The 15,468-nt window shown below is 45.7% G+C and overlaps 1 protein-coding gene across 2 annotated transcripts in view; it reads left to right on the top strand.

Annotated features, from left to right (window-relative positions):
* CAPN14 (calpain 14) overlaps nt 1–3,283 on the top strand; it is a 42,383-nt gene extending 39,100 nt beyond the window's left edge. Inside the window, exon 22 of one of the 2 annotated variants that reach the window (XM_032172614.1) lies at nt 1,629–3,283. In XM_032172614.1, coding sequence (XP_032028505.1) covers nt 1,629–1,655 — 27 coding nt within the window. In that variant the 3' untranslated portion in view covers nt 1,656–3,283. The remainder of the gene's footprint in view (nt 1–1,628) is intronic. The other variant, XM_058426806.1, reaches the window with a different exon arrangement.
* The last annotated feature ends 12,185 nt before the right edge of the window (nt 3,284–15,468 follow it).

The raw sequence follows: 15,468 nt of genomic DNA, 5'->3' as shown, positions 1-15,468 counted from the left end.
ACAAATTTACAAAACTTCAGCAGCATATGTATGACAAGCACTTATTAGCTTCCGAGTCACATGGCTGGGAGTCAGTGGATCTCAGCTGGCTTGCTCATATATCTGTGGGTTGGCTGAGGGTTTTGCTGGGTACCTGAATTGAGGAAACTCTGCCTAGGTTTGTTCTTCCCAGGGAAATGGGAGAAACGCAGGAAAGCGAGCTTAAACACGGTAGGCCTCTGAAACCAAGGCTCCAATCTGGCAAGCTTGCAAGTCATTCTGTTGTCCAAAGCAAGTCACATGGCCAAGCCCATTTCCTCCTCTTTCATATCACTTTGCAGACACGGCAGGATGTGTTGAATGAATGAGGTGCTATGTCTAGAAGACAAATTTATGTATGAAACTGATTATCTTCCCTGATCATTCAAAATGCACTGATTTATTGAGCAGCTGCTAGCTGCCAGGTGTAGCGCTATGTAATGTTCATTGCGAGGACATTGGAGTCTGGAGTTCAATCCTCTGCTCTTTTATTCTGCAACCCTTCCTCTGATATGGCCTCTTAGAAATGATTCAGTCAAAGCTGGAAAATTTTTCTTGATGTCAAATGACCATTTTATGGAATTGCTTTCCAAGCTGTAGGGACCTGCAGCCTGTGTCACCCCTCAATCCCTCCAAGATTTGGTGTCAAGTGGGATTCCACTGGAGGGCCAATGGCCAGAATTTTCAGGGCCTATCCCTGAACTGCTTAGCCCCACACTTGAGTGCTGGGGCATCACTCCTGATCCCAGACAATCCTTCCATAGTGGCAGGCTCAGGTCTGGGAGAATATGACAACACAAATGTGGCACCCGAAATAGGACAGCCCAAAACTGAGCAGGGTCCAGTGGGCAAAGAGCTATCACAGGAAGAGAACTGCACTGGGGTCTGAGAACTGGGTTGAAGCCACAACGCTTCTTGTAATTAGCTGTGGGACCTTAGGCAAATTACATTAAATCTCTGGGCCTCAGCTGCCCCACAGGTGAAAAGAGTGGAACTAGGTGGTCTCTGAGATTGCCTTCAGCTGTGACCATCTCTGGTTCAATGAGGATCAGGACCACCCAAGGTCTGCAGGGAATGGCAGCCACCTTGTTGGATTTCACGCTGAGGCTTTCTCTGACACCATTGGTAACTTCACTATTCTCAGCTTTATCATTCTGAGGGATTGGCCTGGGGAGTGGTTTCCCCAGAGGTCCCCTCTATGTGAGTTAGAGGGGTTGTTCATCACACCCACATAAAGCTGTCAGACCAAGGTGCCCATAAATGTAAACATGTAGAATATGCTTTAATGGATTTCTGCTACCCTGCCAGTTTGCACACCTGCACAGAGCTGGCACGAGCATGCCAAATTGAATTCATGGGAAAAAAAAATTCATTGAGAACTGAATACAGAATCAGTCTGTATTTGGCTGTCATCATTCATAGGCACCGTGAGAAGTCAAGGTTGAGTATATTTCAGGTTGATTTATACTTCCTAATGGATGGTATGGGTCCCTCTGGCTAAACCATCCATTAATGTTCTGTCTCCACGGCTCCCCAGGAGTGTGGGGTGGGGAGGCCCAGATGAGACGTGCGTCTGAACTGACCATCATTTGCTTTCCCAACATGTCCAGTGGATGACGATGGCACTGTACTCCTGAGAAGGCTGAGTCTCACCTCCCCTCACTGAAGACTCTGCATGTGGCCCAAGAGCAGCCTTTGGCTGAGACCAACCCATGCCCACCCTACTTACTGATCTTCAGGACCGCCTCACCAGCCGTCACCTTCTCAGCTGGGAAGGTTTCTCTTCTGCAGCTCTCCCCATGCATGGCCAGCATGCAGAAAGAGAAGGGTGGAAGTAAAGATTGCCTCAGATTTGTAAAATCTAGCCATCTTTCCCTGAGGCCACAACCTTGTCACAAGCGGAGATGTTACCTGACATGGCCTAAGCATTCTGACTCCAGAGCTGGTGTGGTTAGCCTCTATACAACACTGCCTGTGTGGCTGCAAACTCAAGTGACTTTAGACATGCCACATGTTCTCACATGTGGGGTAATCATCTAGATTTTAAGGTCTGAAATGGGAATGATACATCCTTAGACATTTAGTCCCAGCATCTGCAAATTGATAGAGACATAGGCTAAGTTTCAGCTCTTTGGGGATGGGGTCAGGGATATAGTGGGCTTTCAGAAACACAGACAATAAGAGCATTGGCAGAGTCCAGTTGGGGTGGGCTGGCTCTGGCATCTGAGATCATGGGGTAGTCTTCTTCTGACAATATCTCCATATGATTGGATTTGGGGGAATCTAGTAGATTTAAAACACCTGAGTTCTCAAAGGGCTTCCTTCTTGTGACAGGTGTCAGTCTGTTTGCTTGATATATAGACTATCAGATCCATTTCAAATCCGTCCAGAAATTCTCTGTCTACCTACTTCAAAGAACAAGAACAAACCCATGCTAAATTATAAAGTCAATCAGCGGGTGGTTGGTATATCTGATTTTTTGAACTACCACAATACACCTTGTTTATGTCATCCCTCCCAACCCAGAATACAGGTGCAAAACCAGAACAATGGCCTTTTTCCAAAGTCTGTGCAATTTATTCATAAGTTAGCACCTCAGAGCCATTTATTACTACAGGTTGAGCATCCCAAATCTGAAAACCCCAAATCTGAAATACTCCAAAATCTAAAATTTCTGAGAGTAGACATGAAACTCAAAGGAAATTGAGGCATTGTGGATTTTGAATTTTTGGGTTTGAGGTGTTCAACTAACAAGTCTATAATGCAGATATCCTGAAATCTGAAACACTTCTGGTCTCAAGCATTTTAGTTAAGAGATACTCAACCTGTATTCTATTTAATCTTAATTTACAAACAATTCTAACAAACATGGCTGTTTTATTTCCAACTCCATAGCAGACTCAGGAAGGAAGCTGAATGAAGAGATAAAAGTGTGTCCATTGGCAGAGAACTAAAGGCGATTTGAGCACCTGTCAGATGGGTACTGTACCAAAAGAAAGGAGCACTTTGAAAGCATAGTTTAAGGGGTAGGAAAGTATATTATTTAGGAAAAAAAAAACCCTTCATTTATTCCAAATGATAAAATGTAAAATGGGTTTCCATAAAGTGCCAGATACAGGAGATATTGTTGTTTTTATAAATGATGATCATATATTTATAGCCTTTTACAGATTTTTATATCCATCTACTTATTTGTATCTTTGCCTTTAAAATCTGCCATTGCAAATAGCTGTTTTAATAAAACAATTTTGCCTTGGCACCTGAAGGCAGTTTTGGAGATATTTTTGGGTGATGGGAGGGTGACACCATGATCCTATTCATGACATTTAGACTATAGTGTGCTGGTTGTGTTGGTGCAGATAGATCTATCTCCACATTGATTAAACCTGAGAGCCCCTCTGCTGGCTTCTCAGTGGGTGGTTTGAACGGTCCTACATCACTCAGGTGTTAGCCTCACTCTCCTGAGTCTAGGTATCTGCACTGTGGCAACTCAAAGATGACCTGTCTTTGCTGACCCCCTTCCTCCAGATTCTCTCCTATACCCCCAAAACTGAGTACTGAAGACCAGGGGGCAGAGCCATCTCCCCACTCCTACCTCACTTCCCCATCTTCTGTCACTCCAGGGGAAGCAGGTGGTGGTGGGGGGAATAGAGATCTGGAGCAGGAGAAACTGGGCAAGCACCAGGGTGAAGTCAGCTGAAGGGCAGGGAGTTGAGCATCAGCAGTTCTGGAGTATCGAAAGCAGAAAGTCTGCCATGAACAAGAACAAGTGGAAAGTGCAGCCAAGGAGGAGCGAGGAATCACCTGCCAGTGCCAAGGAGGGTGAGGTCAAGGAATCCAGAGGTTGGGTTGTCAAGTCCAGGCCACGCAGGGAGAGCATATCAAAGTGAGGCCTGTTCCAGGCTGTCACAATCTCAGGAAAACAGGACTCTACCTGAACAAGAGGGGATGAAAATACCTACCATTTATTTATCCCTGGTTTTGTTTCTTCTTTCATGTTTTGTGTAAAACTTCGGTTATCCAAAGAGAACCTTCTAGATTGCAGATGTGGCCTGGAGCAAGGCAGTTCCTGGCTGACTGTAAGTAGCACTGTTTTCCTGCCATTGCTGTATTGAGTTAGAGAAATGATTTTGGCTTCCAGGATTTTGAACCTGATGTTTCCCCAATGAAGTATATGTATTTAGATTTATAATGAAGGAAAGGAGGAAATGAGTGTTGTGGGTGATGAGTAGGTAAAAGTGGGCATCGTGGAGAAGCAGGCTGTGTATCAAACTCTTAGGATCTCTGCAAAGATGGCCCTTTGGGGTCACTGGTCTCAGGTCCTGGGTTACCATCTTTTCTCCAGTGTCCTGAGGACAGAGGGGCTACAAAATCCAACAGAAATGAAAGAGAGGAGAGGTGAGAAGATGCATTCTAGCTGTGTGACGTTGGACCTCAGTTTATTCATTTGTAAAATGGAGCCCAAATGCCTCCATCCCTGGGTCGTTGTGAAGATTAGATAATGCCAGCAGGCTGTAGGCACCCAATGAATGAAGCTCCAATTTTTCCCCTTAGGTAGAACAAGTAATTTCTACAGCTACTATTACTTATTTTTATTTTGGTTTTTAGAGGACATAGTGAAACACCTATGGTTTTATGCGCTATTTCTGTTTTCCTCATCTTCCTCCACATCCTCTTTCTGAATGTATCAAACTACTTCCTTGAAGTGGGGCACCAAGAGGGCCACTCCAGTCTCCAATGCAGGGACTCAGGGGCAGGGACCTCTGAGAAAGTGTCCATCTCATTATTAAAGCTCTGTCCTCTGCTTCCCTCTCACCTCAGAAGCAGCCCATTTATTCAACAGAGCTCCAGGTTGCCAGCTAGGGGTTTTCAGGACCATAGACCAAGCAACCCCGAGAGACTGAGTACTGACCAGCAGTTGTTCCAGAAACTGCTGGGAATTAGGTTGTGAGCTAGAAGTGAAGTGACACTAACAGTGAGAAGGCAGGGTAAGAATACAGTCTAGAACACAATCTTTCTCCACTAGACTTGTAAGTAATTTAGGTGAATCCTGTCGCCCTAGGGTTCTATCCTGGCTGGCTCTGCTGGTGAACTTGGCTGGCCAGCATAGGGCACTTGATGAGACCCTGGAATGCTGAGGCCAGTTGGGCCAGTCTCATCCTTCTGCCCATCTATCCAGCCATTCAAATATTCATTTGCCTGAAGACATTTATCAAGCTCCTGCAATGGGTCAGGCATCTGCTAGGCACTGGGGACACAGAGCTCAGTCTCCTGGGGGGTGGGAGATGACTGACAGGTGGTCTGTGGTGCAGTGTGACCTGGGAATGCACACAGTGCTGTGGAAACACAGAGGAGAGGCATCTGGCACAACCTGAGAGGGCCAGGGGAGGCTTCCTGGCAGGTTTCCCTTTAACCATCTTAAGGGAAAGAAGCACTAGATAGGAAAATAAAGGGACAGTGATGTCCCAGACAGATGGCACTCTACGTGAAAAAAAAAAAAAAGAGGATACTAAAGCAAGGGATGAAACGGAGTGCTTGGAACACAGCAAGAGATTCAGAGAAGCTGGAAATTATCTCTGTTGTAAGAAAACCAAGGCCACTGGGGCAGGCAAGGACTGATCCCTGCGGGATCTGCCATGGAGTCTGGGTCCTATCTTGAGAGGCTGAGCCATCATCCAAGAATTCTAAGCCTGGTCATGAGACGCCCAATCCTTTCCTCTACGCCAGAAAGGCTAGGAAGTTAACAGAGTACAGTGGGAGGGAGGTTCAATTCCCTACACTGGCCCTTAGTTCAGGGGACCTTGATCAAATAGCTTAAGCTTTTTGAATCTCTACAGCTTCATCAGTCACATGGTGATGACAATATCGACCTCATAGGGCTCTAATGCAGGCTAGATGAGATAACATATGTCAGCATTTATGGCATTTGGCAGTGCACTTAAAAACAGTGCGCTCCACAGATTTCTTTGTGGGGAGGGCACCTTCCTTCCCACTTTTGTGGTATGTGCAGTGGCTTATGCCAACGCTAGGTGGTGCACGATCCCCACACCAGGGCGTCTTCCAAATGCAGGACCACAGATGACAGTTTCAGCACAAGCTCGTCTGGGAAACCCTGGCTAATGGAGTACCTTGCCAGCCTGACTCAGCCCAAAAGGCCAACTTCAGCCTCACATGGATTCACTTGTCTCTCCTTGCCTCTTTTTTCTGACTAGTGTTTAATTTATGTACTGTACTCTATTTTATATATTACATTTGTTTCTGAAATTTATTTCATTTATTTAAGCACTCAGCTTAAGTGCATCTCCTTGAGGGATATAGCGGCACCCAGCCCATACATCCTGGCATCACAGCACCTGGTTTAGTACATAACTCATGTTTAATATTTACCAATTTAATGAATGAATGACTTTAAAGTAATTCAGCTGAATCCTGTCATTTAAAAAGTCAGTCTCTACTCAAGTTGCTAACTGAAAATATCAATATATAAGGTTTGCCTAAAGAGACATGTGACTTCTCACTAAAGGGTCCCTCTCTGGTGGCCTAAAGTTTAGAGTCATTCTTATGCCAAATGGCAGATCCTGACTGAAGGGGCAGTTCAAACCATCACAGATGCCCTCTGAACACGTTCTTCATATCCTGAAATTCAAGATACGAGGGCATCACTTTCTCTTACCCATTCAGAATTCCTTCTCCTGGGAGGATCAACCATTGGGTCAAGTTCCTGAACCTTTTTCTTTCAGGTCGCAAGTCACAGAGTGAGTGGTGGGGGAGGTAGGTGGTCCTAGGCCAGACCCAGGCTCAAGAGAGGCCTGGTTGTTAAGCCCCATGCTGACTCCTGTCTTCCTCTTCATTTTAAGCCTGGGCTTGCATAGTTTCTCCTGCTTGCAGAAGAAAATTATGTCAGAAGCCACATAGCTCGAGACAGGTAGGGTGGGGTGATGGAAAGGGCAGGCCTCATTTTGACAAGGGGTCTGGTGCTTTTGGTTCTTAAAAGCCATCCGTGGAGGCTTCAACAAGTTCCCTAACTTCTGAATTCATCTATTTCAAAAAGCAATGTGTGCTATTAGAGGGATTGGACTGTATAACTTCTAAATCTGCATCTGGCTGGAGATAGCAAACTTGCCAAGAGCACAGGCTGGCCTTTACAAAGGTGCCTGCTTAAGTCCAGCTGTGTCAGTTACCTTTGGCAAGTCACCAGTGTTCGACTCTATGGTCCAGAGGCCCCTGTGAGGATCTTGTGCCATCACACACATAAGCTGATTGGCATCATGCCGGGCCTCAATATGTGGTTCACTGTTACCCTTCACAACCATGTTAACTCCACAGGAGAGTCCCACCTCCACTCTCCAATGGTCTGGGAGGACCTTTCTTCAATAGGGGAGAAGCCAAGGGGTTTCAGAACCAGAGAAAACTGGGGGCTACCATCCTCTGGTGCCTGAAATCCAAGCTTCAGTTCTGCTTGGAAACATCTATTTGAGGACTTTTACACAAAGAAATCATTTCCCAGAAGGGATCTTTTGGCCAAATGATATAAGTAAAGTGATCCTTGTTTTTAGTTTGACTTCCACTAGCCTCACATCAAGTCTCACCTGAGGGGGAGTCTCACCAAGTGTGATATTCCTCTCGTCCAGCTATCGAGACCCCTTGGGTCATTGGCAGCAACAGCAAGAGGCAGCTCTGCAGAGGCTGTGCAGCCAGCAGCAGCAGCAGCACACGCACAAGCAGCCCTGGTGGCCCAGGCTGTGGGACCCCAGGCCAGCCCCCTCCACTCCTTCACCCTTAGTATTGCACACTCTTGGAGAAGTGGCTCTGCGTCAGGCCCTGCGGAAGGCTGTCTCGTGCACAAACGCTTGCTTCTGTTTCAAGTGGCTTTGGGATCCCTGGGTGCAGCTTTGCTGGTTGACTCATACAGAACATTCTTTCCGTGGTCCTTGGCTTCCTTGACAAGGGAGGACTCAGAGATTGTTAGAGTGCCTTGGCCTGGGGTTTAATGCTGATAGGACTATGGTGTTCTCAGGGTGTGGATGCTCTTCTGCTCAAACTGCTGCCCTCCTGCCTAAGCAGATAAGCTTCCAAAGGGACAGAGCTGCAGGGAAGCCTCCTGTGGACTCCCATTGTGGAATAAAGACCATGCAGTGAGGTCTGCAGGCATTGACTGGAATAGGCCCTGTGAGATTGCTGCTCAGGCCTGCTCATTGCTGCAGCTCCTTTCTCTGGTGTGTGTGTGTGTGTGTGTGTGTGTGTGTGTGTGTGTGTGTGTGTGTCTTATACCCAGGGTACCAGAAGTGATAGCTTCTTCAGATCAGACTGTACCAGGCTCAGGAGCCAGAAGAAAAGGTCTGAATTCTGCAAGTTCTGCTACAAGAGTTGGGGGTCCTTGAGGGAGTGAAAATAACCCAGAGGTGGGCTGGTAAAACTGGAAATACGCTTGACCGGGGGCCAGAGGACTGGGGCACATGTCCTCTCTGCCACCAAATGGATGTGTGCTTGTGGCCTGAGGAAAGTCATTTACCCTCTGAGGCTTAGTGTGCTCATCTTCCAAATTGGGATGTTAACTCCTGCCTCATGGGACGGTGGCAAAGATGAAATAAGATTATGAGTGTGAAAGACCTTTGCAGATTGCAAAGTGGAGTTCAGAATTGGGGGTTACTATTCTAGTAAACAGACCTGGTGTAATGTGCACTGGCTGGGCTTGGAATGTTGGATTCTGCTCTAGTAAATAAAAAAAAAAATCAAGAGGATAGTTGAAATTAAGAGTAGAAGCAAATGGCTTGTGAGCCATGCTAGGCATAGATAAAGGATGTGATGTATGTGTGTGTATGCACAGATAGGAAGGGATGAAGGAGCTGAGTGGGCACTGAATATTCATGACACACACTAAATATACATGAGGTACATGAAGCACCAAGTGTTCAGGATACATCAACCACACGCGAGACCCATGAGGCACTCAATATTCAGTGAGCCACCCATTAGCAATGCTATGAGACCCTAGAAATACAGATAAACACCCATGGCTTTCAGTAGATAAATTGACAAGTTACATCTGTGGTTAGTTGTACTTGTCCCATGTCTCTCTGATGGGATTAGGCCCCAGGCACCATCCGTCTTTTGTGCCCCTTGCTCAGACCTCGGCTCTGGTTTTTATAATCACACCATGAACAGGAAGTGCTGGTGGAGTTCAGGACATGTAAGCATGGCATGACTCAGGGTGACATATGTTTTCCTTCTGTCCTCTCGTACAATGTTCTAAGTGTGTTGTCCTACCCTGTCCCTCTCCCCATGCTTCTTGCTGTATGTTTTAAATTGACCTATCACCTATGTGATCTCAGCCCCTTTGGTCTCTGAGCCCATCTGTTTGGTCACCAGAACAGCTAGTTGGTAGTAGACGTGGAGGATACCATTACAGCAAGGTCATTTCCCCGCATGACACTTGGGGCCAGAACCTGGGAGCTGGAGCTCAGGGCAGTAGAGCTGTTTGCTTCCAATTGTCTGGCTTGGCTTCTGAGATGTGAGTGTTGTGTCTACAGGTGTGTGAGGGTGCAGGGGGAGGGAGTCCCTGCTGGTTCCTCTGATAAGGCCTATTAGTCCCCCTTCCCACCAGCCCTCATCACAGTGGACCACCCCCCAGAGAGAACACTGAGCAATGCCTATGGCCACATGCCAAGGACAGCTTCCCAGTGACCCTGGGTTTCCCTCCCTAGTCCTAAAAGGACAGACAGTGAAGTAATTTTAGCAACCACCTGACAGACCCTCATGCCCTCCTGGCCGGCCTGACCTATGTTCCAAGAACATCACCCTCCTGTAGCTCCTCCAAATGTCATCCACGGGAAGCCACCTGTTAGAGTCCAGCCTCAGTCACTTATTGGCTTTGTGACTTAAGCAGGTCACCGAAACATTTTGTGCCTTGGTTTCTTCATTAGTATTGATGACATTTAGCCAGCCTCCAGTAGCAGCAGACATGCGTTGAACAACTTCAAGCACAGAGAAGACAAGTAGTCCTTTATTTTTTTATTTGTGTACTTTTTTCTTTAAAAAATATAGGCACAGAGGCACTGAGCTAGCTCCTAGCATAGAGATGAAAATTCAGTTCCTGTCTTTAAGGAGATGGCAGTCTGGTTGCCCAGTTCATGGTGTGAGGAATACACCTGGGGTGCTCAGATCAACCTTAGAGTCCTGGAAGAGTTCCTGGAGGATGTGGTACTGGACCTGAAAGCTTAGCCGTATCCAGGGAAAGGAGGATGCTCTAGGGAGGAGGAGCAGCATGGGAAAGGGACAGAGCATTACACCGGAACTCATCAGGAGAGCGATAGGTGGTTGTAAGACAAGTGGTTGTAACAGGACATAGGGCATTTCAGAGAAATCGAGCTGGTAGGTTAGCAAAAGAAATGTTGGCACAAGTAGAAATGGGAAGAAGTTCAGAGAATGTATTAATAAGTGACCTACTCTAGTTGCAGTGACAGGTCCTCACGACCTACTCTTCCTGGGCTTTCTCTGGTTTCTTAGAACCCCAGAAGGCCCTGGGTGGTGTCTTTCCAATCAAGTCTGCCATTAATTCCTATCTTCATGGCTGCACCACCCCACCTCATGCCATCAGAGACCCAGATGAAGCCCAGGTTGAGTGTGGTGGGGAGAGGGGCAGCTTGTAGTGTCGAGGCCGGCCAAGCTATCCCACTCCAGCCATTCATCTTCAGGAAGGACCTGAGAGAGGTAGCAGAAGAAAGAAGAAGCTTAGCCAATTTCAGAGCTACTATTCAGCTTTAGCTTTATCCCATGCAGCTGGGAAGGCATTTTTTTTTTTCATTCATCTTGTGAGAAGAAATGGGCACAAGAGATACAGCCCAAGAAGCAAATGGGGTCTTCGGTGAATGAGACAAGGTGTTCTCCACCCAGGTTCACACTATGCAAGACCAGGCCCTTGATCAGGGGCTTTAAAAATCTCTTTTTTGCTACCACAGAATCTTAATGAACATTCAGGGAACTGCTAGACACAGGGACAGCCTGGAGGCTCCTTGTAGAGGAAACCATCTCATCAACCTGGTCCAGTCAGAAGACAGAAACCACACAGGAAGTTGAACAAGGAAGTTTAATATAAAGACTTTAAAATTACACAGAGCATTGCAATAATGAGGGATTAGATAGTAAAATGAAAGGGGGATGCTAAACAATACAATAGCAGATATCGGGGCATCCACTACCCTACAGCTGAGATACAGTGACCAGGAAAGTGGTCTCTGCCCTTTACTTAGAGCTGATCCAGACTTGACTGCAGATGGCAGAGGTGTGGCTCATGGAATGGCAGGGAAGCCACTGTGGTGCTATGCTGCAGAACTTGCTAGAAATCTGTCCTCTAGATGCTGAGGATAGCTGTTCCTGGGAGGGCTCTCAACAGAAGCACTCTGTTACAAAATTGCTCACTTTATGTGTAATTTCCTCACAACAAAATATTGAAAAGACATGTATTCAGGGGTTGAGATTTAATAAAAGTAATCATTTTTACTACATCACTGAAGACATTCTGAAATGAAATTGGCTTTTTTTTTTTTTTTTGCTGCAAGTGGGTAGTGGTAGAGAACACAATGAGTGGTATGGTGTGGTTCCACTGCCTCGATTTGCACACCTTCAGCATAAATGCCAACAAACAAGAAAGGCAAATAACAGCCTAGTACTATTACTAAAATGGTTTTGACCTCACAGGCCCCCAAAAGGATCCTGGAATATCAGGTACAAAAACCACCTGTGGAGAACTGCTAAGCCAAATGACTTGCCCAATCTCCTAGACTAGGAAGTGATGGAGTCAGAATTCAAACATGGGACTCCTAGCTTCAAACCCTGTGATTTTTCCGCAAAACCTGTTGGGGTCCTCAATAAATCACATATCTCTTCCTGTGAGTGTGTGGTGGTAAAGAACACTTAATAAGTTGAGAAATAAAACTGAAGTTCAAATACTATTTTTACTACTGATAGAACCAAGTTAGTGATATTGCATTAGGTCTGTTAACCAAGTGGGCATGTGGGCTTGATAATTCCAAACCCCATCAGCCATGCAGCCCAGCCTGGAAAGAGGTCTTGGGGCAGGGGGAGGAGCATTCCCCCAGAGAGGCAGAGCAGAATAGGGGCTCTCTGTGGCTGCTCCCTTCTAGGAGATAGGAAGACAGAACTAGGCATGGCCAGTTATTCCTAAATCAGTTAAGTGTCTCCACCTTCATAATATAGGGGAGAAAACTCAGCCGTAGAATAGGATTCTCAGATGCTTACTGCACTCATGTTTCATATTTGAAATGTTTTCCCTCCATCTCACATTTGTATCCTCATCCTGCCCAGCCAAATGGTCTCAGTAGCCAATTTCCAGTCATTTCTTGGATTTGCTCAGCATCTCTCCTCTTGCCTTTGCAACTTTCTACAAAATAGATTAAATGCACTCAAATGCTTTTTTAGACAAAGCATATTGGGAGTATAGAAATAACCCCACCCTTATTAAGAAACAGTGGGGAGGTGGGGAAGAGAAGCAATCTAGTATCTGATTGAGCCTCTGAGGGGCCATATTGTGATGGGGACTTCACAGCTCAAGCACAGGTGCTCACAGATGTCCAGATCAGGGCACCCAGAAGTGACTAGCCTCTGGAAAACTGGGTCCCCACTGGTCCTGTTCATATCCTTGTAATGTATCAATCAATCGTCAATGAAGGATGCCCCTTTAACATGACCAGATATTTATGTCTGCCCTCCAAGAAGGGCCATTCCTGGGTACCTGGAAAAGCAAACACATTGTTAGATGGCTAAACAGAGTTAAGGACCCAGGAGTGAGACAAGCCTGATCCCCTGCAGAACAGTGATGAAATATCTGTGCTGCCAGATGTGCACAGCCTTCTTCCCCTGGCCAGCCCTTCACAAGCACAATGAGCTCTGCTTTCGAAGACTCCATAGTGACCAGCTGTCAGCTTCTTTCATCCATCTGCTTGTGCTTGTCATGACATCACCTTCTTCATTTTAACACATCGTCCTTTCATGGCAGTCCACCCTGTCCGGGTTTACACCTCATTTTATGTTGATTGCATTTCTCGAATGGCTCCTTCCGAGTGGCTCACTCCTAGTCACTCCCACAGCAGAATTTACTCCTGCGAAGATTTCCTTTTAGACAGTTAATCCCTATCAGGAGTGTGGATTCGCATTAGGCTTGATCAAAGCGCTTCCAGAAGACTGCCTTGCCCTTAAAGCACCACATGTGTTGTTTATTTAACTAATAGCTGCTGCCTTTAATGTTGCCGGGAGCTCATGGAGGCTTATATAAATATCCTTTAAGCCAGAAACAATAGAAAGTGTATATGGAGCTTAAGCAGAGCCATCCTTTGAGTTTAAGAGTTTGGAATTTTGAAACTGAAACCTTTCCCTCCATCTCCTTACAAAGACTTTTTTTTTTTAAAGTAAGCAAAAAATTAAATGTTAATAGGCATTTAAGAGCTAATCTTTAGAAGAAACAAAGCCTTAAAGATAACCCTAGGTCTTTCCGTTCAAGTGTGAATTCCCCCTTAAAACCCTATATTTAAGAAGTTTCATTTGGAGATTATCTATTTGTTCACTGTAGCCTGGTCTCTTAATTGTTTATAAGAGCTCTCACTACTAAAGCCCATTCCTAAGGAAAGTGGTCTATGAAGGAGCCAGTTTGCTTAAAAACCAGGCTCTTAACTTAATTGAGTACTTGGTTTAAAAGAGTTGACTCCATGCCTTTGGGTAAATTTACATGTTGTAAGATGCCTGGACATCTTTTTGTGTCCAGTCAGCTTCCAGGATCCGTAGATCACTGGTTTCATTTGAACACATTGCACTTTTGCGTCATGTCATATTTCTCAGGTTTACAGATAACTTTGTGTTGGTGGCATTTTAGAACAGCTTGTCCCCTGGGCATGGAGGGAAGCACCTTAATTCAGCACTAAATCTGAAATTCTGGGGCCACGATATGAAAATCCATGTTTTCACAAAAAGCTTTTTCAGTGATTCTGATGTATGTGAAAACTAGTGTTTCAGAACTTACCAGACAACTTCTGTCAGTTCTGGTTTGTTCCATCCTGCTCTAAGATGTGTCTTACGTTTGCAGGACTCATCAGACTCTTACAAGATTTGCATCAGAAAGGCAGTGGCAACCTTGAGCTTCCAGCACAATGGAAAATGCCAAGTAGTTTATACAAGTCTGTGTGCTTCCTCCTGCCCTTCTCCCTGGAACTTGGGCTTTCTTCAGGGGTTGTTCCCCCAATCCTGAAAGTGGATCTGAAGGTGCTGAATTCAACCTGAGGGCAATGTGTGTATGTTGTAGAGAAGAGGATAAAGAAGCGAGTGTTTGGTTTACTGGCGCTGGCATACACACATTAATTTAGGGTCTTCATCTGCTTTGGTAGACAAATCACAAACATTTCCATGAATAACCGCGTCTGTTATGCAAATTGGTTTCCGTCTGCTGGTCTGTTGAGAATAATCTTCCATAATTACAACAGCTATTTACTTGCGGGCAAATCAGCTTTCTCACCACCTTCTCCATTTGAGAGAGGCCTCCAACTGCTGCCGGAGCCCGTGTGATTGAGGGCTGATGGACTCTGATGTTGTGAGCCTGTTGTTTGAGTTTGTGGGTCCCAGGACAGAAGGATCCACAGTACTGCCAGTCAACGAGTGGGGATTAGGCTCCCTCAGGCTTCTCTGCACTAAGATGTCCAGGACATAGTCCTCATGAGTTTTATAGCGAGTTGAGGAAACAAGGCATGTGGAACTAATGGAAGAGAATTAAGCCCTGAAATGTGTGGTTCTGCTTAGAATGGATGCAGTAAGCATTTAGCAAGGAAGATATTAGTGTGGGCTGAAGAATTAATACTGACACGGCTTGTGGAGAGAAACTTGCCCTGGGCTTATGAAGAGGGGAAGGATTCCTGGAGAAGTCTCAGATGGCAAGGCCTTCCAGGCCCAGAGCAGAGGCTGGAGGAAGGAATTCATGGAACATGACCTGAGTGCAGAGGAGGTAGGCTTCCCAACCTGGAAGTAACTGACATGCATTGAACAACTACCCTCTGACCTGTGCCATGGCAGGTTCACTTAGTTATCTCTAACAATAGTGACATCGCTAGGGAAGCTGAGGCAGGGAAAATTAAAGTATATTGCTTAAGGTAACAAAATCAGGAAGATTGAGAGTCAGTGTTGGAGATGGAGGCACTATCAGAAGACATGAAAGTTCTAGAAATCTGGGGGGAATCATTGGGATATGACTGTTGGATCTTGATCTATAGCAAAATGACAATGTTGGGAGGATAAATCATATTGGGGTGCAGTGGGGTAGGGGGCTGGGTGGTTGTGCTTACTTTTCTGTATTTTTAAATCTTCCTTCCCCAACATGTTTTTTTTTCACAATGATTTTGTAAACTGAACACAGTTAGAATATTTCCCAGTAGGACAGGGCAGCATTTCTTC

This window comes from Hylobates moloch, unplaced genomic scaffold (assembly GCF_009828535.3).
Source record: "Hylobates moloch isolate HMO894 unplaced genomic scaffold, HMol_V3 SCAFFOLD_13, whole genome shotgun sequence".
In the NCBI taxonomy this organism is placed as follows: domain Eukaryota; kingdom Metazoa; phylum Chordata; class Mammalia; order Primates; family Hylobatidae; genus Hylobates; species Hylobates moloch.
This window is presented reverse-complemented; position numbering and strand designations above follow the sequence as displayed.